Below are 27,805 nucleotides of genomic sequence, written 5' to 3'. Positions count from 1 at the left end.
AAGGGCGACAGACCTGCCCCCTCCCGCCCTTTGCCGTGACCTTGTCGGCACGACACCCCCCCCCCCCCCGACACGGCCCGCCCTGCGCGGCAAGAGCTGCCGGGGGCCGGGCGGGGAGCGGGCAGGGACCAGCCGGGCGGGGGCCGGGCGGGGGCCGGGCGGGCGGTAGCGGGCGGGGCGCTGTCCCCGCGGCGGGTGCTGAAGGGGCGGTGCCGCACCGGCACCTGCCGCCCGGCGCCACCCGCTCGGCGCGGAGCTGCAGCCGCCCGCGGCCGGCCATGGCCGCGCTCCTCTGCTTCGGTAAGTGCGGCGGGAGGAGGGGAGGGAGGCAGCCCCCAGCCTCGCCAGGATCCTCGCCTCGCCCCGCGCCCCCTGGCCTCTCCTCTCCGCGGGTTCCCCTTACAGCTCCGTCCCTTGCTCCTTCTCCTGGCGAGCCTCAAGGCGGGGGCGAGCAGGTACCTGTCGGGGGGTTCGCACCAGCCTGCGAAGTCCAGGCCCCGCGGCTTGGTGCAGACGTCTTCAGCCCGGCTCCGGGTAGCGTGTCTGAAGCGGGAGGTAAGGCATGGTAGCAGGGCTGGCACTGGTAAAAAGTTGAACTGGCGAGGAGACCCACAAATGGGATGCCTTGTCTAAATAAACAGCCACTTGTTTGCTAACTGGAAAGCATTTGGTGCTGGCAGAGCTACACAGAGGGCTATGGACATTCCCCTTTGCATTTGGGATGGACAAAAGGGGAAAATCAACAAAGCAGCTACAGAAGGAATTGGTAGAAGAGAATACAAGGAGACACATATATTTTAATTTCTTTTATTCTCCTTTTCCGCTCTCTATGCATTGTATACGTGCTGCTCCTCCCTTTAACATCCCACTACTCTAAACACATATTCCACTGTTAAAAACATTCTGTAGGTAGTTCTGCCACAGGTTTTGTTAGAATAAAGTTGTCCTTTATCACTTTTCAACTATATTCAAACTATATTTAACTATAGTTTGCCTTTCTGCTTTGGCGCTAGCTATCTTGCTGCTCTTGCAGTTGGATAGACACCACAGCTTGGTTTCCCATTATTCATTATTATCTGCCAGATAATAATTCTGCAATCTTGGGAGACACACTGTAATTCCTCTGTTCCTCTGTTCCCAATCTGCAAAAATGAAGGTGCTAAAATGTCCCTTCTTTTCCCGTTTTACTTTAGACACCAAATTCTTCAGAACAGGGAATTTTACACCTACCCAGTGAATAAATAGACACCTGTACAAAAATGCAGACACCTGTAGAAATCTAAATTTACGTATCTTCATATCAAACTGGATCACTCTAAAAGTTTTAGCTTCAAACTCTTAGATGCCCTGAACTCTTTTAAGTAGAAAACAGTGACTGAGTACTCCAAACACTGGAGCAAATAACTAAAGTGACTGACTAAAGTAATAGCTGCCAATTTAGGCAATTGTATAAGCTACAGTGCACTGGATTCTAAAATCATATAGGCTAGTTTGTTTCATGTAGGCTTGCCACAATATGCCCCCTGTATACTGCTGATGAAACAAAAGACCCATCCATAGTATGTCATTAGATCTGGAGAAGCCCTTTCTTAGATTGAACTAGCTTCAATCATAGATTATGCCACTCGGCTCTTTATTTTGCAAAAGCATCTCCTCCTTTTTGCAGGCACAGTTTCCAGATGGGCTCGAAATAAACACACTCTGAAATAATCCTTACAAAGGAGCAGGAGCTGCTAATTGGCTGTTTAATCAGTCCTTCTTTGACTATTCCTTTTCAGCCACTTGTTCTGAAAAGCTGTCTTAACAGAAGGGAGACAGCACAGAGTCTTTGTCCTGCAGATCCTAATCATCTGTGTAAATCTACCATCATGTTAGTACCTACAAAATAGCTAAATGGTTATCCAGCAAAATACCATTTCTTAAAAAGTTTCTGGATTTGTAATTTTGCATTGTCTTACATATACAGTCATTTTCACCTGTAAGGTATATGGCAACCTTTTTTTCTCTGTCATCTGAATAAATAGTGAGTAATTTCACAATTAGAAAGGACTTTTGGAGACAGTTCCAGGACTAAAATATTGTCATGAGCCAAAATTGTCCCTTTGGATGGGCCAGCTTCACATTCCTCAATGTCAAGTGGCAGGAGCCGTTCCTATCGATCAGTCTCCCAGGCTGACTGACAGAAGCAGCCTTAAAGAGTGTTTCAGGCTGGAAACCACTGATCTCACAACCAACTCTGCATAGATCTGAGAACTGGCAGGAATATGCACAACTGGGAAAGGATTAGCACCAGCTTCATTCACTCTCTTACGGAAAGCACATGTGGCCACTTCTATGTCTCTGAGGCACACTAGGTGCTATTGCACCTGTCAGTTATAAAGTATTAAATGTTGCTTCATCTTTATCAACATGCATCCAGAAAGTGTTCCCTACGGCAGCACTATTATATCACAGGTAAGCATCATTTCCAGAAGGGATGGCATCACCTCTAAACAGTAGTGGCTCTTCAAGATTATTAAGACCAATATTTAATATTTCATTTCTTATTTCTCAAATATATCATTGGAAACATTTCATTTCTCTGGGTAGGATCTGGACAAGTCCTGAGTGAGTATTTCATGCCTCTTGGAGATTATGTTTAAGGAATTAAACAGTGCTGGAAATTCCTCAAATTCCATATGAACTTGTCTGATTACGAGGAAAAAAAGGAGACTTGGTCTGGGAGATGCTGTGTCCTTCAATACCTAAGGAAAACACTCCCATCAGGTGTTCCGCAGCTAGTTTGATAAGGCCTGAAATCAGTGTCTGAAACTTAATTTTATAGAAAATTAAGACACATGGTTACAAATTAGAAGTTGTGTTACCATGGGAATGTTGATGAAAGAGCTAAGCCCTAACTGATTTGTCTTTTCTTAGCAAGGCAATTTAATTTTCTACTGATAAGCCAGAGGTGGTGCTGATTTAAAATTCTTTACCTTGAAGTCTCCATATCAGTCTTCAGTTTCAGAAATTTTTTATGCAATTAACATGGCCTTTAGTTTCAGTGCACTCAGGGAAGCAGATAAAGACATAAATGTGGGGGTTGCTTTCAAGAAATGATGCATCTTTGAAGTATAAAGAGAGTGAAGAGTACTGTATTATGAAATAAAATCTCATTTATTATCTAACAGTTGTGTAGCCGTCAAATCTCTTTCACATGATCTATTCATGTAGTCTCTAGCTGGACCAAACTGCAGTCCAAATAAAATGCTGTTTCCTCTGAATTTTATACTGTCTTCCTTTCTATAATTTATTATGGATCTCAGAACTGCAGTCATTTATATATATCTATGGACTGATGTCATATATAGCTGTGGTTGATGATGTTATAATACTGGGATAAAAATAATACAAAAGATGCCACACTGCAACTTTGAAATTTAAAATTTAAATTTAATTTTCTAGTTGTGAAACTGAGGAAAAATTTTTTTCTGTTCAAAAGTAACTTGGTAGAAAATTTGAATCTATAGATAAATTAAACTAAATTATCTTGTTATAGTCTAAGTATAAATGAAAAAGGTCAGTACAATATCTGTTGTATTAAATAGTCATTATATTCTGTTTTTACAGTGTTGTTCATGTACTGCACAAGCACATCTACTGCCCAGACTACCGACTGTCTGCACTTGAGGGAGCAATGTATAAATGCTGCAAATGGATGTGAGAGTGTCTGGAATGTTGTTGAACATGTCTGCAATGTTTCAGGTAATCCTTTATGGTGTACACAGCTTTATTTTGAATTGCTGGATGGTTGTGTATTCATAGTTCATCATAATATTGCTGTGGTAACTGGACGAAGTCAGTGAGATTTTAAAGAGCAAATGACTGCAGAAGACAGTCAACTTCTGAAATCCTTGACAATGGCCAATACTATTTTCAGTAACAGTCACACTGTCTCTTCAATAAGGTGATAAAGTAAATTTCCAGACTATGAACAGAGTCTGAACCAACTCACGAAGTCTGGATTCAACAGAAATTATGCTCTTGTGGGATCCTGTTAAACAAAGCCAGCATGCAGCTGGGAAAAAAGTTCCAACCTTACTTTCCATAATTCAGAGGAGTTGATCTGCCCCCTCCCTGGCAGTGTGCAAGGCCAGGTTGGATGAGGCTTTGAGCAACCTGATCTAGTGGAAGGTGTCTTTGGCCATGTCAGGGGGGTTGGAACTAGATGATCTTTAAGGTCCCTTCCAACCCAAACCATTCTATGACTCTGTGATCTATGATCTCGCACGATACCCAAAACAATGTCATAGTTAGTTACGGTAATTTTCAAATATTGTATTAGAACAGGAATCAAATCAAATAAAGCATGTGTCAAAGAAAGTTGTGTTGTAGGGAGGCACATTGTATTTATTCAGTGAATAGTACCTACGTGTCAGAGTGATTCACTTGCAGGGAGTGATGGTATGATAAAGTGCAGGCTATGATGTGACTAAGCCTCCTTGAATTGTTAAACAGATTCTCACATAAATGAAAGCAGAAAATCAGTCTCTGTCTCTCTTTATTGCACTTCCAACACCGGGTGCATCATTTCCAAGTAAAGTATGTTTTAAGTGGGGGAAGACCAGGTATTATAAGTTTGACCTGAAACTCATCCTAATCTTTGTTGTCATTCAGATGAAAATGTTAGTTTCTCTGAAGGTCTATTATCTTCTTGAACAAATCTTGGGTATCAGTCACCATCTCTCTCTTCCTTTAAATCCCTCCGAGACCTTGCTGTTAAATGTTGAGTATTCACTTGCCAGGTGCTGTGAATATAGAAGGGAGAAGAAGAGTGGTAGTGTCATTAGACCAAGCTAGTAACAACGCCTTTGTTGACTGATAAATATAAAGGGCCTTGATCTGCCAAGGCTACATCAGTACTAACAAATAAAATGGGCCAGGGACTATTTTCTGGCCCTGAGTTCAGCTGTCATGGGGCATCATGTATCCACACAATGAAACTGTCTTACCCCCATGCTGGCTGCACAAAACTGCCTTTTGGGAGTGACTCCAGGCCCACGCTATCTTCACAGTCTAGCTGGCTCAGTCCAGACTGGGTGCCATGCAAACGTACAGCAGTATAGACACAGTCACTTGCCATTAGCCTAGCCCACACCTTGGTCCTGTTCATAAATGCAGCCAAGGGTATAGAATCATAGAATCATAGAATGCTTTGGATTGGAAGGGACCTTAAAGATCATCTAGTTCCAACCTCCCTGCCATGGGCAGGGTACATATTTAGGTATGTAACTTCCATTTCTAGCAACTTAATTACATAAGGCAGGTTCTCTGTCACTGGGAATAAGAGGTATCTATAACTCCATGGAAACCTCCCTCCTCCTTATATTGACATTATTTGAACAAAACCAGACATGTCCCGATGCCATAATCTGCTTTGAGCCTAAGCTGCAGCAGAGTTGATAAAGTGAATGTCCCTCTGTCTATCTTGATGTCAGGACCCAGTCTCATGTTCAGTCTGTGTGGGAAGCCAGGCAGCAGAAGATGCTGCCTGACTTCATCCTCAGTAGCCCGTTGCTAGAACATTCACCTGCAGTGTGAGCTACCTGAATGCCTCTGCCTGTCTGGTTTGTTGCAGAGATTTGAACCCAAGTGTCCCAAGTCACAAGGCAGTATTCAAAATAATTAGAGCAGAAAATTCTCTGAGGGGTCCTTCTTAGTGTGTCCTGTTCCAGATACGTATCTGCTTTGCATAGAATGGCTGAATACTTTTAAGAACAGACAGAGAAAATGAAAAATACATAATAACCTAATGGTTACAACAGTCCCCAAAGGAACTGGGTTTCAGCTCATGTTCTATTGAGTTTTTAAATATTTTATGTGAAGCAGAAAAGTTTCAAAAGCTATGGCTGCTGTTTGAAAAGAAGTATTGGAATATGCAGTGCTTTCAGGTTCAAGATAGTGACCTAAAGATGAGCTCTCTAGAACCAAACCTCTTCCCCAAATCAGAAGCTGAATATGCTTCTCACATCATTTGCAAAGGCATTAGCACCAAGACTACTTGACATAAAGATCAGGATTTGTACTGTAGCCTGTTCTTCATCATACGCTGCACCCAGATGAAGTGAGCCAGCATGATGACTTCTGTGGTCTCCCCTTTGGATTCGTTGCATTGTCCCATAATAAGCAATTTCCCTCACTTATTGTCCTATGTGCTTATTCACCGATATTAAAGGTATTTGTAACTGGATCAGAGAAACCTGCTGCAAATAAACGCTTCTTGTGATTGCTTGTTTGTTTTTGCATCTGTGTATTTCCTTAGGATAATAGCCTTTGGCAAGGACTCTCCAGCATTGCAGAGCACTCAGATATTGTGTTGGGTCTAGGACAAATTATTCTAAATGTGGTTGTTAGGTGCCATGACCTCAGAGGGTGTAAACCCACAGTGAGACAGCTGATAGTACCTCTCAGAAAGCCCACAGAAACAGCAACAGAAAAATCTACCAGCAGCATTATTAGCAAGAATAACACTATACTACCTGTCAAAATTACTTCACATATTCAAGACTACAAACTTCATGGACGAGCTGTGTGAATGGAAAGGCCGAGCAGGAGCATGTTAGTTGGAGGCAACAGGCAATGAGGCAAATATCCCTTTTACTAGATTCTTTATGAAAAACCTAACTGCAAATTATAATTATACTCCTGCTCTGTGGTATGAGTTCAACAACTCAGTCCCTCAGCTGTAACCTCCAAGTTAAATGTATGCATTATCAGGACCTCTATCTTTTGTTCTTCAGAGCAGGTCTGGGGGCACTCTCCAGATGATTGCCTCAGTCACTCCTTTCTCTGTCAAACTGTCCATCACTGCTCCCCTACTGCTACAGCAGCATTTTCAGGGTCTCAGTTTATAGTCCTCTGAGTCCAATCCTTCTTTCACTTCCTTTTCTCTGCCAAGACACATTGAAAAAAAAAGGGGTGAAAATGTCTATGAGTCGCCTTCCAGATCAGGATGAAAAAGACTGAAATATTTAATTTTGATAGAATCAAAAGTTTTCACTTTGAAAATGTCAGAAGTGTTTCATCACTGCAGAATGAAGATTTTAAGGTTTGGATTTTGCTAGTTTTTTCTTCTTTTAGTTCACTGATAAAAAAATAGAAATTTCTGAGCTTTGATTTAACCATGAGTATACATTTTCTTAATTTTTCAGAACTGGAAACATCTGGGTTCAAAAGAAAAAAAATCTCAGTTTGCTCAGATATTAAGGCATCACATTTTGAAATAGATTGGGAAGTAAGAGTTTATTTTTCTTAGAGAAACAGGATCATTGAGGTTGGAAGGGATCTCTGGAGATCTAGTCCAACACTCCTGCTCAGGCAGGGTCAACTGTGGGCTCTCTTCCAGGTCTGCGTCCATTTGGATTTTTAATATCTGCAATGATGGAGGCACCAAAACCCCTCTGGGCAGCCTCTTCCACTGTTAGGGAACCATCACACTAAAAAAGCTTTTTCTGACCTTTAAATGGAATTTCTTGTAGTTCAGTTTGTACCTCTTGTCCTGTCACTGGATACCACTGAGGAGTCTGTCCCTGCTTTATTCAAGTCCCTCCCATCAGGTATTTATGCCCATGGACATGTGTATCAGTACACCCCTGAGCCTTCTCTCCCCCAGGCTGAGTAATCCCAGCTCTCAGCCTCTCCTTTTAAGACAGATGCTTCAGTCCATTAATCACATTTGTGGCACTTTGCAGGACCCACTCCAGTATGCCCATGTCCCCCTTGTCCTGAGGAGCCCAGCACTGGACACAGCACTCCAGATGTGGTCTCACCAGTGCTAGAGGGGAAAACCCAGTACTCATCTCTGCAGTCTTCAGATGTGATTCCTACTGAGATCACTGAAGAGCTGGCTGTGCAAGAACACAGATTATCACCTTGGAAGTGTCAGCTTCTACTCTGTCATGCTTCTATTTGTGGTCCCATGTACATAAATCATGTACATAAAAATAAATCAAATTATGAATAATGGCTGCCAAGCATTAGGTCAGAGAGCATTTTTTGTAACTGCCTTGGAAGCATAAGCATAAGCTAAAATATATTACCTAGAACTAATCAATGATAAAGCAACAATAATTGAAAACCAGCAATAAAATATTTTCTGCTGTTCATCACAGCTGAATCAACACAGTGCACAAACAGACCAATACTGATAATAGGTTATTTCTACACAGCTTTCAAGAGGCCAGGCAAGTGAACCCCATAAATCTGATGTGCTTCCTGATTCTGTCCGTGCCCTTTGTATGTTCATAACCCCACAACCTACGTCTCATCCCGTCGTTGTCAGTTGCTGTGATTCAGTGCAGGGCCCCTGCACCTGACTCCTAACCACAACTTGTTAGTGCCATAAATGGAGATGAGTTAAGTGAGGCTGGGGTGCTGCATAAAATAAAGTGGGATTTGTGTTTCTTATTATCTTATCATCTCTACTACCTCCACCCTTGAAGGGTCCTCAGGACCTTGAAGAAAGCAGTCATAAATTTTGTAAATTAGCTAATGTTTACTCAAGCCCCTCCTGATCTTTGTTGCTCTTTTTCTATTCCTGGAATTTGTCCTCTTGAAATTGTCTCCTGAAATACCTTTATTATCCCTTACTCACTTGATAAAACACAGAGTAGAATATTCACCCACCCACCTCCATGGGCCTCCATAGTTCCCATGTCACCACATACTTTCCATCCTGTCTTCATGGTCAGGGAGTGTTCTACGTCTATGACCATCAGTAGCTCCTATTTAGATCTCCTCAGCTCCTTCGCTACTGGAAAAAAAAAAAAAAAAAAAGAAATGTGAGGGCTAAGGGTCAGAGTCATGCTCTACCTCTAAAAATGCAGAAAGCAAGTTGGAGATGGGGTTGGAGAGATACAGGCAAGCCTGGGCACCATGACCTCCTCCTTTGCTGATACAAGAGCTGTAGCTCTTGCTGGACTGCAACGTCCCCCTGTTGCAGTGCACATTTTAATACATCCCCAAGCCCTCCTTAGTCAGCGACAGCAACTGAGGAAAGGGCAGTGCAGGCACTGTTTGAAAAAGGATTTTGGGGTGGCAGGATGGGGATGTGCGCTCTGGAACAGCTAATACTCATTCCTTCGGGCACAGGCAAAATGCACTGTTTCCTGTTGCAGGCCTTCTCCCAGACTGCCTTCACTGCTACTTGTGTCAACAATGTATAAAGGACATTAAAGCTCTAATCACATTAAAGCTTGTCCATGGTGGCAGCGACACATGGCTGCTAGCTTTGCAGTTTTACTAGAGCACACGGGCTCTGCTGCTCCACGCTAGTCACCTGGGAAGCAGCAAGGCAGGAAGCCAGACATCACCGTTGACAGGGCAGGGACAGCAGCATATATGCTCCATAGATTAAAACTGATCCTCGTGCTGCCTGGATCTTGTGAGCCACATACTCCTTATGCTACATATTGCAAGATACTTAATATCTATGAAGCAAAGAGAGGAGTGTGCTGGTTTGAGGACCTGTGTACCTGTTTTTACAAGGTACACCACGGCTTTCACAAGATAAAACTTTCTTAAATTATATTAAACTGCTTCTTATGTAACTTTCTTAAGTAACTTGTAACCTTCTTAAGCAATAATAAGTAAAAAAAATACTTTAAAAAACATTAGTCCATAAAGTAGAGGGTTGATTGATTTATCTTTGGGCAACAAACTAGTACATGTTCTTTATTTTGGCTATACATACAAGGAAAATATGATCTAACAGCCTGTGTGAGTGTCTTTGTCATGAGTCCAAGTGCTTATGCAAGCAACAGACTTGAAACTGGATGGGCAAACTAAGGTTTCTTCGTCTTTTAATGTTAACTTCTCTTATTTTTATTATAAAAAAAATCAGAATATTCTTGGACTACTTTAAATTTGTTGTCATTGCTAAACTTAGGCAGTGAAGTTGTTCTATAGGGTAGCATAGAATCATAGAATCATTTTGGTTGGAAAGGACCTTTAAGATCATCGAGTCCAATCGTTAACCTAACACTGCCAAGTCCACCACTAAACCATGTCCCTAAGCACCACATCTACACATCTTTTAAATACCTCCAGGGATGGTGACTCCACCACTTCCCTGGGCAGCCTGTTCCAATGCTCGATAACCCTTTTGGTGAAGAAATTTTTCCTGACATCCAATCTAAACCTCCCCTGGCACAACTTGAGGCCATTTCCCCTTGTCCTATCATTTGTTACCTGAGAGAAGAGACTAACACCTTCCTCACTACAGCCTCTTTTCAGGTAGTTGTAGACAGCGATAAGGTCTCCACTCAGCCTCCTTTTCTCCAGGCTAAACACCCCCCAGTTCCCTCAGCTGCTCCTCATAAGTCCAAGGGCATATCCAAGCAGCCAGGCATTTGCAGGCTCGTGCCACCCTCATGTGAGTGAGGGATCTGAAGCAGAGCTGACATCTCTCAGCACGGGGTTAGCAATATCACTATCATAGCACTGCGCCTGCCCTCCTACGTCCCCTCTCCTACTCCGTTACGTGGCAGCACCTTAGCTTCCACTGTGAATTCCTGTCCCCGTATCAGGCACCTCATTTCTACACAGGACCAAGTTGAGCATTTCAGTGCCTCAGTTCAGGATGTGCCCCCCAACTCCTGCGCACATTTTTAGCTTGGTCTCTGTACCTCCTCTACCTAGAATAAAAGGTATGAGTTTAAGGTTTTATGTACTTTGGAAATGAGAACAGAAACAGACGTTCTGGCAAAGGGTCAGATCGAATAAAAGAAGGCAATATCATACCCACAACTTTATTATATCACTCTGAATATTATTTAAAATTTGTAAATTATGACAGGTTTCAAAAAAGCTAAGTTCAAACCATCTTCTCTTGGCAAAACATATTATTTTTGTGCTTCAATTTAATTGTTTTATGTAACCATATCCCTTAAGCGTTCATAAACATTAATAACATTATCATTTTAATGGTAAGTTCTAGGTAATAGATGCAAGGCAGAAGACGCTATTGGATGTAATAGAATCATCCAGGTCCTGGCTGACAAATACCCAGAATTTAAAACCTGTGTCTGCACTACAGATGATTTCTGTAGTATCACAACTTTGCTTGGGAAACAGTGCAGCATTGATAAAGGTAACTAAACATAAAGATATGATTAGGAAAAACAAAAAGAAATATATAATTTTGTAACCCTCATTTTAACTTGATTTAAGTTTCTTTGCATATTTCTCAAATCTGTTAATTGTCCCCCCCAAAAATTAGTTTTGTCTTTTCTATGATATTCACACACATATGCACATATGCATACGAGAGCAATGCCATATCTGCTTTAAAAGAAACAAAACCAATAAAAGGCATGTGAGAAATTCAAATGGTTTTTAAAACTCTTGCTCAATCCAATGGAAAGCAAGAGTGAAAAAACTACGTGTGTTGAGGGCTATGTGTTGTCCAATGAGGCTTGAGCACCACTGGATCTATGTTACATACAGAGACCCACATCCAGCCACGTTGTGAATGGGAGTGTGGGTGAATGGGGATGCACAGCTGTGCAGTTGTGTCACACTGTGTTACAGGAACATCTTCACTACATCCAGGAGAGGTTACTGGATGTGGCAAACACAGCTACTGCCTTCGTAAAGCTGTACTTTATATATAAAGTACATCCTTTTAAAAATTCCATTGTAATCAATGGGCCCAGCTCCTTTAAATTTATTTTTTTATTATCCTGAGAACTCTTTTCCCTTCAGAAAACCTATTTCTATGATTGAGAATTACTTGGTGCATGAAAGGCTTGCAGTTTCTGATCCAGTGTCTCCTGGATTAATGATTAGCAAAGCTGACATATGAGAGGTAAGATCAGCCAGTGAATGAGAGTCTGGAAAGTGTGCCCCAAGGCTGATTCCCAGCCCTGATCCATCACTCCCTGCTGGCATCAATCAGTGTATATCATATAGTAGTAGAATATATGACTTTATTGGAGAGGAAATAATGACATCCTGATCCAATATTCCTTGCCTCAAACAAGAAGTGTAGGTATCTAAAACTTGATGTAGATGTCATTGGAACAGTTGCTTTTGCTTCTAGCAAAATGAAGTCATTTCATATTTTTGGCTGATTGAGATTACATTTCTCACCAGTATAGCAAAAAGTTTGGATGGAGTTACGCTAGTATTGGTTTTACCTACAGATGATATTTTATGGTGTTAGTAGGTACTTTCAGGAGTAATTCACCCTGTCTATCTTAAATGACTATTTTAGGTAATGAATGAACCATTTTCTGGAGTTGCCCTTCTCTCTTTACAAATTATGCATTGAGTTAAGATGATAATCCATAATATGTCCAATCTGTAGGTGGTTAAAATTATGTGAGATGAATCCCTTTACGCAGTACTTTTAGTGAGAGTTTCTTGTATTACTGTTAGCAGCTGAATTGTTTAAGTAGGCTGTATTATAGAGCTACCAGGACACAGTAAGCATGAGGAAGATTCATTGGTCTGCAAGAATCTGAAATTATTATGTATTTGCATACAGCTCAGAATGAAACTAGGGCTGTTTAATTCGTGTTATTGCATTGACAATTGTCTTTTTCCTGAGTTCGTTTTGAGCTGACGCATGATGATGCTCCATCTTCCATTTGATTTATATCTCTGTTTGTACCTATTTGTACAGAATATTTGGAAACTTCCTCAAGATCAGATACTGAACTGAGTTTTAGGCAACACAGAAACCCCAAAGACCGAAGAAACCCAGATGAATTAGAGAACCACTGCAGTATTGCAAAGCAACGCTGTCGAGAGGACCCTTACTGTTTTCCAGTGTATGAGACTTTCCAGCGAGCATGCTGGGCGGACGCAGCAAAATGCAGGCTCACGAAGGTCAACCAGGAGTGTTTGTCAGCATGGAAAGAACTGAGGAAAACAGTGCCGGGAGAGTGCAAGTGCTCAGAGCCACTTCAGATGAGATGTGTTAAAATATGGAAGGGAATATTTAACAACCCTTGTTTACAATACTCTGAAGAGAGCCAAGCTTCAGCAGCTAGTGAAAATGATGATGACGATGATGATGATGTTGATGATGAGAAAAATCAGGACACTGACACAGGTTAGTGGTATTCCAGCAGTCTGAATGCTTTCATACATACCGTACTGTATACGTGTCTGTGCAAAAGGTTTTCTTAATAATTTGCAGTTTAACATTGGAAACAGGATAGTTTTAAGAGGCTTATTTAGATGCAAATGAATACTCTGATAGCAAAAGTATAGTCTGACTGCAAATATTATCATCCTTCAATGTGTTAATTTGATACAATCTGATCCAAATCAGTTCCTTTTAATATTACACTATAACTAGAAACAATATAAGAACAATAGCAACAATTTTCTAATAGCAAAGAACTGTCTGCCTGCCTTGACTTTAGAACACGACAAGCAGTTGAGCTTGAAAACTGGGTGCACAGATGAACACATTAATGCCTCTGGCCTTTATTTATTCACAGGAAACTTCATACTGCGCTAAGCAGCTCTGAAAACTCTTCTTGAGCTCACAAGATCTATAATTATGTAGAGAATGTTATCAGCAGCCATTGATAAACTGTGCTGTCACCCCAAAACTTAGCTTTTAGAATTTGTTGACAAGCTGACAAGTCCTATATGGTCAAGATAATTTGTTTTATTCTTATTGTTTATTTTTACTACTGGTGCTATGTCAGCAACACAGCCAATACTTTAAAAACTAAGCTAAGACCTGATTTGTCACTTGTGCCTTTATCCATTTCTTTTTGTTCTAGACAATATTAGTAAGGAAACAAAATTACAATGGAGTTTATCTGCTCTCTCCAAACAAGGTAAGTCTGAATTTACTTATGAATCCTAATAACTGGTTTTAGCTCTGTTTTCAGATAGTGTACAATGTATCTCAAGATTAAAATGAATATTTTTCATTCAAATTACTGAAGAGCAGGGAGCCAATAGATCCAACATATTTTCAGTTAAGCTACTGGGTAGATAAGAATCCAAAAATGTCAGGTAACAATCTGTCCTGGTTTCGTGGGGATAGAATTTATAGAATCACTTTTCTGTTACATTTTGTTTCAGTTTGTGGCCAGCCATGGTGATTGAGGCCATTAGCAGTTAAATCCAGGGCAGCTGACCCAGGCTGGCCCACAGGTGTATTCTATATACAGTTAACATCAGGTTCACTATAAAAGGGAGGGCTTGGTACGGGTGGGGGGCTGTTTGATCTGCTATCTTTTTCTCTTGCTCTTTGTTCTTCTTCTTAATGGTTAATATCCCTGGAGCAACTTGCCACAACTCTGTGGGCTAAGTATAATTTTGAGTCTTTTGTATTAACATTGATATTGGTTTCCTTATTTTATTAAAACTGTTTAAATTTCAACCCATGAGTCTCCCTCCTTTTCCCACTTCCCTTTCTTGGTCGAGGAGGGGTCACTGGATAATAGAACAACTGCTTATTGTTTAGTCCTGGGTGTGGGCTAAACGAAGACAAAATCCTGATCCTGTTAAGTTTACAGAGGCAAGTCTTATCTCATAAACATTTTAAGGTCAGAATTATCTAGGTCTTTTTAGAAGGTTTATAGCATAAGCTAGAAATACCTGAACTTTTTTTAAAAACATGGAAATGCCCTTTATATACTTTTCTCCATTGGTTATTATGTAGCCTAGCCTAAGACTTCAGCAGTTTCAGGTATCCACTAGCCCCTAGCTCCCAGAAACCATCACATGCTGTGAAGAAACATCCATCTTGCCAGTTTTCTCTTTCTTCTCCCTCACTTAACCTGGCAGGGTCAGAAACTTGCAGGAGGGTTGCTTATGAGGGCCAAGCAGTGGAATGGAGAAATATGAAGATCACATAATAGATTTAAAAGAGGCGATGCTGGAAAAGCTGGATCAGAGTTTTTGGGACTCAAACTTGTTTTGAATGGGAATGTTGCAGGCAGGATGGCTACCAATCATCAGTTGAGATAGGTTTTCTTGTGATTTTGCTTTTAAAAACTGTTATTCTTTTTAGCATACAGGGCAAACAGAACCTGTTTGGACGTGAACAAGGAGTGTATTGAAGATGAAGTATGTAACAAACAGTTGTCCCTGTACCTTAAGGTTTGCTCAGTAAATAAGAAGTGCAACATGGAAGAATGTCAAGAAGCCATAAGGTTCTTCTATCGAAACATGCCTTTTGTAGTTGCCCAAACGATGACATTTTGTGATTGTCCCCAGCCTGATGAATCCTGCCACAGAGCCAAAGAACTTCTCCATGGCAAGCCCTGTGCAGTTACTGCAGTCCCACCCCCATCATGTCTGAATGTAATCCACATGTGTGAGGAGAATGAATTGTGCAGGTAAGTGAACGAAAGATTTTGCTTAGTAATGTGCCTGTGAATACGGATTTGATAAAATAATTTTTATACATATGCCATAAATCTCCTCTATAGCAAAATCTTTTTCTGCACTGTATCTATTGTATATTATCACTTGTGTTTGACATCTTCACAGATGTCTGCATCAGCTGTGGTAATTCCACAAGGAAACTGAAAAAGTTAATTTCCAGAAAGTTCTGGAATCTAGTGTGGGCTTTGCTTCTGCCTCTTTCATGACTCTCAACACTATTTCTGCTGGACAAACTGTGCTGTTGCATATTTTCATTATCACTTTCTTCAGATAATGCCTGCCATTCTGTACCTTGGCCCTCCAGCAGTTTGCACAAGTTATGCTGCAGACCGGCTGAAGTTTGTTTGGTTAAAGTAATTACCTCTTCCACTGTAGAGTCTGACCCTTTGTACCCAACGGCCCTACAGCCAACTTGTCCTGTTCAGAAAACTTGTCTTATTCTTTTCATCTCAAGCATACTGATACTTGAAAAAAGCTTCCCTGAAACATGTACAGACTACCAAACTCATGAAGAATAACCCACTTCACAGATTTGATTTTATTTTAGAAAACACACAACAGGATTAGCCCATATTCGTAGCTCTACTTAATTGCGACCATTTGTGGATGGCTGACTGACTCACTTTGGTTTTCAGTGTAGTCACTGGTTCCCTTGTGGATTAGACCTGAATTTTACATCAAAGCTGTGCTCAAATTAACCTTCAGTCAACAAACCAGGAGGCCAAGAGATGCTTTCAATTCTGTGCAGGCTGTTCAGATTGACGTCAGTGGGAATTGCCCCTTTCTATGTCAAGAAGAATTGGGCTACAAATATATGTCTGTACATGTGCATGTGTACACATGTAATATCATAATGGAGATGTGGCAAACCACACATTATTTTGAGAACATTAATGTTTCCTGGCACTGACAATAAGTGGATATAATTAGCAAAATTAGTCTGTGAATTATGGCTAGCCATATCTATAAACCAGGAGGTGAATAAAAATAATTCAATTTAGCACAGAGGTGGCATCTGCTTTGAAACCTTTGCTTGTGTGATGAAAATATTTACAATAAAGTCCTAGCTGGTATTGTAACAGTCCATGTCTTTCCATGTGACTTGCCTGTTCCAGCTACACAGTATCAACAGTAAATTAATAACCTGATTTTGTTATTAAGGAAATAAGGTTTTAATATATTAATGTACAATATACAACAAAGTTTATTGTCCTCAACATTTAATGTAAGTGATAAATTGGTTTCTAATTAATATCTATAGGTTTTTTAGTTAACTTTTAATAGATGTTTTCTATTGTCATACATAGTGCACTCAAGGCCAATTTTATTCCATCCTAACAGCAAATAAAATGAAATAATTTGAGATTATTGAGCTGGGAAAAAAGTTAATTCTTCTTGTACCTTATCTGCTATCAATTAATCTTTAAGGACAACCGAATCACTTCTAATTTTTCTTGAGCTTCAGACATTTTGTATTTTGTTAGCATTGGGGAGGAGGAGGGGTTGGCATTGGATGTAGATTGTTTTGTGTAAAATAAGTTGAATATTCATTCTTCCTTTACACTGCCCAACAAACTGATTCACTAGAATGGCACCTGTTTTGGTTTCACTGTGGTGACTGGTCTAATTCCTCTGTCTGCGTTTCTTTGAGGATCTAAGACTGTTGGTATTCACACTGATTTTTGCTGGACCCTGGGAAAATATTCACAAGTGCTAATTACAAGTGCAGTTGCTTTTTCTTAAAAATTTTGCCAATAAACCCAAGTTTTTCCTCAAATTACAATTTTGCAGATTTCACTCAAAACCATTAGGTGCAAATCAGAGCGGAATTTAGGCCAGTTATCACAGAATATTGTGATTTTTAAGGCTTAAGTAGTACCTTGGGAATACACTCTTTTTTCATTATGATCCTTAAATGTATTTTTGTGGAATTACAGAGTTTTTAAACTGTCATTATATAATTCTTTTTTTTTTTTTCCATGAGGAAAAAATACACAACTTTTCGGTCAAAGTGTTGGAGACACGTGACAAAAAAATGCTATGACGATGAAACTTGTCTTGAAATGTTAATCAAGGGTGACATGCCCTGTTCTGCAAATGCTGATTGCAAAGCAGCCTACATTAGCAACTGGGGCACAATGCTGCGTGTGGAGTGCGCCTGCCAGGATTTACCTCCTGCGGAACAGTCTTTGTGCAAGCTCTTCCATCACATGCTTCACAGCAAATCCTGCTTCAGTGAGTTACGTGAGTAACACATAAAAATTTAAAGAATAATTAAAGACTATTAAAATGCTGAATTACACCAAATCTTTACTATATCTTTGCTACCACTGATTTCAGCAAGACTTATCTGCTTTTTTTTTAAATCCAAATCAAAATACAAATTGCACGTACAATTTTTTCCTCTGGTTGTGGGAAATATTAGTATTAAATCAATAAAATAAACTACATATCTCATTACATGAATTTGCTGGAATAACAATAAAAATAATTTCTGGGGTTTTAGTCTGAATCAGGGTGTGCCTTTGAAGCAAATCCCCTGCTTGTCCCCACTTACTGTGCTGTGGGTCACATCACAGGGTGGTTCCTGGGCTCCTGCAGCCTAAAACTGAACCTGAAGGTTCATCTGCTGCCTCTGCAATGCTCCAGCTACATCCAGGCATCTGGTCCATGGACAAGAGTAAAGACCAAAGTACCCTCTTCTCATCAAATCTCTGATCTATCACACCTATCACAGCTATTTTGCTATATAAATCCTCTTAGGACACACTGCTTGCTAGTGCATCGTACCCTATACCAGTCATCTTCTATATGTAATTATATATATTCTCAGCCTAGCTTGGGATAGGTAACCATATCTAAAGATTTCAATGAAAAGCAATGACTATTTCATAGTTCCATCTGATGGACTGTCTTTTAAAAACATGTATTAATTACATGCCTGCATTTCATTGAATGAATTAGCTAATTTTTTAGTTTTAGCAGCCAAAATGTTACCACTGATAAGGATGTAATTTCTTTCTTGTCACTCAAAGTCTATCCAGAAACTAAAATCAAGTTGCTGAAACACTGCTGTTTAGTTTAGTTAATCGCTATTAAAATTCAGACTCTCAGAAAAGTTTAAAAATCATATAACATCTCCCCTGGAAAAGTGATACCATAACACACTTAGATTTCAGACTACTGGTGATGATTTTGCTGATGAATGTTATTTGTTTTCTCGCTTTATGGCTGCATTTAATGGTCCAAATGAGTGATCACATCATTGTGTTAGTTATTCTTTACCTACAAAGCAAAAAGATGACCCTCATGTCATAATAATCAAATAACTGCTCATCAGCTTTTGCCATTCCCTGAAGCAGTACCAGGATAACTTTTTTTTTTGTGATGGAAACTTCCCTAACCTAATTGGGATTGAAGAACAGAAGCTTGCTTGCTCCTGAAGCGCAGTGAATTCCTGCTAGTTAAACAAAAACAGTGTGGGGATCCAGGGCCTTTGGCTGAGTGAAGGACTGGCACCTACTCTACAGAACATTTGCAGAGTCTTGTGAATCTTGCTTTTGTTTTTTCTAGATGTCTAGTTGTAATGCAGCTAAACTGAAGAGAGAGATGATTATGGGTTTGATTGTAAAGCATAGTGTTAAATGCCATTATCTGCATGGCATTCAGAGACGTGGAGTGAGTGCTCTGCGGCAGACCTCATCCATCCCCTCTGCGAACTCATTCATCTGGCCTGGGTGTGAATTTTGGATAACTTTCACTCTTACAGTGGTGATGATTTTTAACACTGAAGTCTTTCTGAATAGGCAAATACCCAGGGCTAGCAAAAGGGATCTTTACCTCTACAGCTCCTGTGAACAGACCCACAAGTGGTGTTTACACCATCACATCTTCCTCCTCTCCTATGGCACTCCCTTGCTACAAGTGTTTGCGCTTGGGGCTGTGCTTACAGGACTAAAGCTTGCTGCAGACTCAATAAAAGGTAAGAACTGTGAGTAACTGGCTGCTATATGAGACAGAAGCACAGTGTGGATCAGTGCCAATGTAGAATGTGTCACAACAGGAATAAGCAAAAATGCCAGTGACAGAAAGTAAAAAGTTAAATTTGCAAAATATTTTAACTCTGGGTTGTACTTTTGGATCTCACAGAAAAAATAGATTACAAGATTTAGTCCATTGCTATTTAGACAATGTTCCAGGCTGCAAAAATGAGACTTTGTCATACTGTTTTCATTCTTCTAGGGAATAAAAATTTCTCAGCTTACAGTTCATGCGCATAGTCTTGTATGGTTTAGCCTCTTGCTCTGTAAACTGTTCTACTTAGGTAAACCTTTTATTTTTCATTTCAACAGAGATATATATTTTCAGATACATTCATGAAATTACACCCACTAAGAGTACAGGCCTTTCTGAAAGAGTTGACTGAGGTCTAGCAATTCATTTGGAGAGTAAGCTCTGCCTTTTGGAAATTACTTCAAACTACTACCCATTTCTCATCGCTTCTATATTGGTTTGGTGGGCCCAATTCTTCTGGTGGGCCTATTTGTAAAATAGTTTATGTGAAAAGAGAATTTACGCTGTTTTGAGGCAGAGAATAATTTTAAAGCACACTTGTCCCCCATAAGACAAACTGCAGGGGAGGTTTAACTGAGATGTGAAAGGAAGAACTCTCGTTCACTCATTCACTTTGTTCGTTGAGTATCAGTAAACAATATTTTTAAATATCTGCCTTTATAAATTATGTGACTCTGATCAAAACACCAAACAACAATATTCACTTAAATTATTATTTTAAAGTAATATTTTGAATGGATATTTTCTTTCCAACATTCAGGTCAAATTTCCATTGAGATGAAAGGTTTCAACTGGGTAAATACAGAAATGCCAGGAGAAAAGCTTTCCAGAGCACAGCTCCATTCTTCTTCAATTAATGGTGAGTTTGGGCAAACCACTCCATGATTTTAGTAGAAGTACTCTTGAAATTTCCCATGTGTATGATAGGGAAAACTAAAGATTGGGCCCCTTGGGTGGGTTCAGGCAAGTGAGCTCTAGCTGTTGCTCCCCTGTACAACATAATGTGGAAAAATCTCTCTACCTGTTCGGCTTAGCTTATATAACCACAAAATAAAGATAATAAGACTGAATCAATTTCTCTGATAAGTGGTTTTGAAATAGATGTCTCACAATCACTATATTATAATTGGGGAAAATTAAGCCATTAAGCCTGCCGGAGCTTGACTCTCCATAGAGTCATTAGAGAGTAGTAGTCATAATGTGTAATACAAATTATTAGCTTTGTCACACCTACTTCTCTCCTGTCTCTCTTAACTTTTTGTGCCATAGTAGTTACAACAACGAAATTAGGAAGCCACAGTGAGTGGTCTGAGAAGGGGCTTGCATTACATGCCATCAGACTTTACCTTCTCATGCAACAGAAGGGCACGCAATTGCAGATCATGATACCCCCTGGGCTGAAGAGCTGCATCTGGTTTTATTTCCACGTATTTACAGTAAGCAATTAAGTGACATAAAGTTAAAGGATACTGAATTAATATACAGTTTTTCTCATGGTTGAAATAATATTAATTTTATATTTCCTTTTGAAGGACCCAATTACAGAGTGAGAACACTAAAGAGCTTAATGTACAAATATCAACTGTAAATGAGAATGACCTGTTCTACCTTGTGTGGGGCAGACTACAATACTCCAGACATGACTACAAATTAGTTCCCAGAATTGTTCATACTGAACACCTTTAACAGTGGAAAAACAATTCAAGCTCCGCATGCAGTACAAAATGAAGGGACTTGTATCATCTCCATCCTTCAACTACTGCTGAAGTGGGCAACCTGAGAAGTATAAAAACAAGATTCATGGGAATGGGATTCCTGAGACCTGTATCTGAATAATTAAGCACTCAGCTGTAATTTTAGCATTTAAATTACTTAGGAACCATGCATGGCATCCAAGTGCTCTATGTAGCCAGAGAAGAAAGTCAGGGACCCTCAGAGGAAGATTAATCCTACTTTTCAGACTGTCTTTGCTGGCAGAGTTAGCTTCTCTTTGCCAGCTACAGGGGAAGCCTGAGTCTATAGCTGGAAAGATACTATAGTGGTTAAATAATACCAGTTATAATGCAAGAAATCTTGCTTGAAGTGAGAAAATGTAAAATGTGAGATATTTCACCCCTGTGACTAGTTTTAACTGCAGACCCTTTTAGTGGTTAAAATGTATTACACATTTCCCTCAGAGATTCGGATAAATGTTTGCAAAAAGCAGCCTGCACCCAGTTAATTCTGTTCCCATTGAAGTCTGAATACTTTCCAAAAACCTGTCCTTGAACTCAACAGAATTTTGGATGGCCTTAGAAAAATAAAAAGAATGCTGACCAGCCTAAACCATACAATAAAATATTCCTTCTATTGGAACTGTCATGTACACTAGCTGGGAACTCTCTAAGCTATAAATGTCTCATAGGAAGCCAGGTCAAGAAGGAGAATCTGATTCAGGATATCTACCTGATGATAAAAACTATATTGCAAATTGTTTCATAAATCCCACTGCCAAAAATCTAACCCAGTATCCTAGATTCATATGCTAGTAAATGTGCATTACTCAGGCTGCAAAGGGAGTTATCATTACAAAATATTTATCTTTACTGAAATCAAATCCCAAGACGAGAATCGCAGGGTGCAGAGGCAAAATGGTTAACTTGTCAAATATGGCCTTCTGTGTGTGTTGAAGATATTTGAAAATACTTGCTTCTTGGCTATTTTCTGCTTGTAAAGCAGGAGATACAATTTGCTGATGTCTTGTCCCTACATCAAAATCTCAGAAGAATCCTTTAGTTAGCTTGTCATTGAAAGATACAAGGAGATCTTTCACCAATTCAAACTAATGACTGTCTACAGATGAACAAGCTCAGAAGAAACTCAGTACCTCTTGAACTGTTTCTTAATTTTGTAATTCAAAAAAAATACTTATTGTTCAAAAACCAGTAAGATTACTCCATTCTATTCAGTGGCATTGCAAATCATGCCATTGGATAAGATTGGTTTTAATAAAAGGAGTCTTTCATAATAAATAATAAATCTAAACATATATACATATATTTGGATGTATTTGCAAATAAATATAACCCTGTTCAATTGGAAGAATATTCCAGCTCTTGGTGTGATAATGGGATTGTTTAAAAATCTTGACTGGATTTACACTCATTCACATACCCAGGAGGGTACAGGCCAACCCCATCGTCTGTGGGCTGATATAACCCTGTTAACAAGATGTGATGTAGGCAGAGTCCTAACTATATGAAAGTTAATGAGACTTTTGTTGTAAGCTTAGATGGGGCCAGAATTTTATGTCATTTTGGAAACATCATCAAAAAGTGATAAATCAAAAGTTTTCTGAACTTCAAAAATGTTGTTATTGCCTACCTAGTTATGCACTTTCAGCCTTGTTTTGACTTTATCTTACGCAAATTATCTCTAGGATTTTACAGATCCACATAGTTTAAAGGATTCCTTCCCAGACTTTAATTTAAAAAATTATTCATATGTGAAGATAAGCATTTACATTCATCAGCAGAGAGCTTTGGAGCTAAAGTATTTTTTGGCTGGAAGACAGAGCTAGAAACACAGGACTCTTATCCTGTTCTTGTGAGATACAATATAATTGGGCCTGACCCAAAACTGTTGAAATTAATCTTATTTTGCCTTAAATTGTAGAGTTATCATATATTTCCTACTAAGGAGTTGTGCCATGCTGAGAATCTAGATAAACAAGTAATTGGCAGGGTTTATCTATAATTATACCAGCTGCTGTGGGAACTAAGATTAGTTCATCTCCAGCAACTTTAATTTGTAAGGTATGAAACGCTGTCAATCTGATTGTTTTATAAATGCAGAAAAAAAGCCTGTGACAAGCTGCAGGTAGCCAAGAAACCTCTGGGCACCAGCTGCAATTAGTCTGTCGGATGAATATTCACAGCCATTTCACTAGGTATACATAAGCAGGTAGATTTATACAAGAGTGTAATCCCACTAATTGTTCCAGCTGCTGAGCCCACAGCTATCCTCTACCAAACTTCATCACTGGAAATGTCCGTGTGTCTATGTGGGCAGCCCCAGCTAGTGCTTCAGTGGTACCTGCAGCCCCAGTAGTTGTGTCCCTGAGGTTTGCAGCCCACCCTAGGAAGGGCAAGACATGCATCACACAGCCATGGTGACCCTGCTATACACCTACCCCAAGGTGAGATGGTCCATGAGCTTCTCATGACTACAGGCCACCTCCACAGGACAGAGCAGCCCACACAATGCCTTGCAGTCCTTCCCCTTGCAATGGAAATGAGTGCTCTCCACTTGTGTTGATTCACTCTGCAGGACTGAGCTGGAAACATCTTTTTTTCCAGCCAGAAAGGCTGGACGCCGCATGTGTCTTTCTCCATGGTACATGCAGATATTTGTATTGCTTTCTCCATCTAGTCAGAGAACCCAAACTAGGTTTGCTTTTCTGCACCTCAGGCAGTTGAAAAGTACTGAAATAGGAACAGCTGTTTCTTAGAAGAGTAATGACATAGGCAGGTTATGCACACTACATTTTTTACCATTTCTGCTAAGAAGAGGAAAGTATTCTAACTTTCAATCATGTTTTTAATTCTTGTGATGGATCTGTCTGCTCTCCAGTGAACTGTGAATGGGCACACAGCATGAGCGCTGAGGTTGCTTACAGATCCATAATTACAAATGTGCCTAATTTCAGTCAGTGTTTTTATTGTTCGTTTAGGCCACTGTTTTTTAAGCCTTAACTTGTCATTATTTAGATCGTGTTTAGAAGATTGATAGCGCATATACAGAGATCAAAATGGGATAATACATCCTGTTATGTCATAGAGGAATTTAAACATGGATTCTGGTAGACAGGATTGGGGATGAACCGAGCCAAAATTTCATATCTATGTTTCTTAACTTCCCTAGCTATTTTTCACATTTCAAGAGCTGGTTAGATATAGATTAATTGTGAAAATTTATATAAATTATTCCTTTGGATTTTTAAAGAAGAGCAGAGCATCTATCAAGAAATGCACACCCCAACAACATTTTTAAGGGAAGATGAATAAGCACATTCAAGTAGTTAAACCACAAAGAATATATAAAATGAAGAAATAGCTCTACAGCCACAAAATTGTGCCCTCTCCTAGCCTTACAAATTCCCTCACTTCTCAGAAGGCAAGAGAAAATATATGGTTTCTAGCATGATCTCATCATTAACATCCTTCTACTGTTCCCCATAGAACTGCAAATGTTATAATCAACATCTCTTTAACCAGCAATTACTTCACCAAAAACATAGCATTTTATAAGATTCTGACACAAAGTAGAACATTCCTATTTCATTTGATCATTTCAGAGTGTTTTGTTTTATCAAAATGAAGCATTTTTTTCCAACTTTTGAAAGAAAAATTTTACAATGTTTTGGTGAAATTATATTAGACCATTTTTAACCATCCACGGCTGTTGCTCCTAATAATTTTCCTAGGCTTGTATGTACTTTAAAAACTTTCATTTGCCTTAAATATGTGTGAACCTCACTTTCCACTTCAAGAAATTGGGAAACTTTTGCCCCTACAACTGCCCCTGCAGTTGCAGAAAGTTTTAAAAATTGACTGAGCATACAATTAAGATTCAGAAACTGCAAGAAAAGCCTAAAAATTATTCTTTTCCTAAAATTCATTATCTTAAAGAAATGTTGTAATTTGGGAGGAGGGCCAACTGCTGATCTATGTTTTAATGTATGATATTAGCAGTCCTGCACTAAGATAGACCTCAGCCCTTCTCAAAAATTCACCACATATTAAATATTTTTCAGTAGCTTGCTGCATTAAGTGCTACGTTCATTCTGTGCAACTCATGATGGTTCAATCATTGCTTTCATTTTTCTTTTATTGGAAAACTTGACTTTTGGATAGCTTTTTGAGAAAAAGTGAGCATCATCCTGCAATAAAAACCAGGCAGATCCAACCCCCTGCTCAGCTCTTGCTCATTGCTTGCCTTGTTGTAGAAAATATATTTACTCTCTCTTACTGGAGCTGCTCCAGTATCCGTACCACCTGTGTTTGTATTACACTACACTACATCCGTTGCATGTATGTAGTGTATACAGAAATGTCTCATTTAGAATCCGTGTGTGTGAATATGCACAAACATACACAACATATAATAACTAATAACTGATTCAGAGACTAGAATTTGGCCTTCTTGCTGCCCAAGTAAGTGGCCTGGTGATGGGGCCAGGACTCCTTCTCTTCCTCGCTGTATGTTTCACTGACAACGTAAGGTGGAGCAGCTTGAGAACAGCTAAGGCCCTCTGCATTTGAGTGCCTATATAAACAAAACTTATTTAATTGTAAATGTAATTATAATTGTAATTGTAAACAGAACATAATCAATGCAACAGGAAAGTAACAGAAAGTTCTCATGTTTTACGCTTGTGGCTCTGGATTTGAATCCTCTTGTCAAGTCATCTAACCTCTCCTTTCCAGGTTCAGGGCTTACATTACACTCTCAACTGAAACTTTTCCTTCAGAATATTTGATCAAAACTGATGGATTCATTTCTCCAGGAAAAATAAGTTTCTCCTCATCTGGAAAACAAAAGTTGAAACAACTCCCAGTTTTTCAACAGTTGGAATTTTTAGCACATAAGCTGCCTAAGTGACTTTTTGGTGAGCAGCCTAAGAGAAAGAGGAAACTCCATGGGCACAGGGCCGAGAAACACAGTGTTAGATCCCATTTTACATTAATTTGATTGTAGATCAAGTATTGCTGCACACTGCAATTATGGTAATATGTGAAAAAGGAAAAGAGGTCTAGCAGGTAAGTAAGATCCACATCTCCTCTGATACACAGAATAAAATTTAACACCTTAAAATCAATGGGGAGAATACCCAAAAACACAAATCGGAGTAACAAGCTGTTTTCCTGTAGAAGAGTAAAAGGTAGTGCTACACATATGAAGTGCTATTGGAGCTGGTATTTACTCAAAGGAGTCTGAAAATGATTTTGCACCAACTGATGAAGGGAGAGTAATTCCTACCCTTGGCATACTATCGAGGTCTTTTTCCTACTTTTAATTACTGATGTCAGAACTGATAGCTAATTTAGCTTACATATGTATGCATTCCAATTCTGATCTCAAATCTGATTCTTATTACTGAAGAAGTGAATGTTTCATGTCTGCTTTCTGTTTTTTACTTACAGGTGAAACAGTCTACATTATTGCCTATTCCTCCTGCATAGTTCTCATCCTAGGAATAGTCCTGTTGACTCTCCTAAAGATCAGGTAATTTGATAGGGATATTAATCATTGGTTCTAGCAAATTGGAAAAGCAGAAAATAAAATGTTTTGACTTAGTTAAGAGGCTGGCACTGCGATTGTCTTTAAAAAACAGTCCAGCATGCCCCAGTGATGGAAAGAACTGACATTGCGAGTGTCAGCAGGAAGGAGTGAAATACGATGCGTACCTACAATGCCCCCCATTCATGCAGAGATCCCAGGCTTCAGGAGCTTTCATTTCCTGTCCCATGGCAGGGGAAGGTGAAATCTGAATTCAAAAATTCTGCGAGGCTACCTTCCTAGCCCTGTAGCAGGCAGAGGTAATGCAGAAAGGAAATGAGAATATTCAACATTATAACATATTTAGAAACCGACCCGTGAATGCTGCTATTGTAGTTAATATTCTTGCCAAATGCCATTTTTGCTGATAGGATTCTGTAAACATTTCCCCACACACAGTACGAGAAACTGCCCATACACCAATGCTTGGTAAGAAAACAAAAATGTGCATTCACTTAGTCAAATGAACATGGCCTTTTCTTAAATGATACATTTTCTTGGACCAAATTAAATGGCCAGGTTTCAAGACTTACACTGTCAGATGATAGGTAACAGAACATAATGTAGCAGGAGCTATATATAGTGGGAGGGATATTGAGTCAAATTTCATTATTAAATTCAGAGGCAGATCAAAGAGGAATCATGCAGAAAAATGCAAAAGGCAAGTCAAGGATATATGGGAACACAGGCTTTCTCTTTAGGTTTGCAGTTACAGGAATATCAGCATATAAATAAAACTCAGATTTAAAGAATACAGGAGATGGAAGAAAGAACAGTACATTAATAATGATGAAAGGAATTATTTTATACCACAGTGCTCATCATAAAAAGAGGGGAATTTTGCCACTGATTTCAATTAAGCGAAAGTTCAAACCAAAAGCTGCATAATTTATTGTTAAATACATGCACATTCTTTGTTTTCAGAGCCTGCAGAGCAAAACATGAGTCAAGAAGTCCCTCGCCAGACCATTCTTCTGAAACATTTATGGTCCGTTATAAAAGTCACAGATGA

At 39.4% G+C, this 27,805-nt stretch overlaps 1 protein-coding gene across 1 annotated transcript; it reads left to right on the top strand.

Moving 5' to 3' along the window:
- Window positions 1–278: 278 nt before the first annotated feature.
- GFRAL (GDNF family receptor alpha like) lies at window positions 279–27,805 on the top strand. The gene is made up of 10 exons (XM_068415327.1): window positions 279–300; window positions 3,610–3,744; window positions 10,970–11,128; window positions 12,665–13,096; window positions 13,782–13,838; window positions 15,023–15,350; window positions 17,384–17,643; window positions 20,234–20,332; window positions 26,658–26,739; window positions 27,718–27,805. The coding sequence occupies exons 1-10, from the start codon at window positions 279–281 to the stop codon at window positions 27,803–27,805; spliced, it is 1,662 nt and encodes a 553-aa protein (XP_068271428.1).

The sequence above is a fragment of the Nyctibius grandis genome, chromosome 1 (genome assembly GCF_013368605.1).
Source record: "Nyctibius grandis isolate bNycGra1 chromosome 1, bNycGra1.pri, whole genome shotgun sequence".
NCBI classification, from domain to species: domain Eukaryota; kingdom Metazoa; phylum Chordata; class Aves; order Nyctibiiformes; family Nyctibiidae; genus Nyctibius; species Nyctibius grandis.
This window is presented reverse-complemented; position numbering and strand designations above follow the sequence as displayed.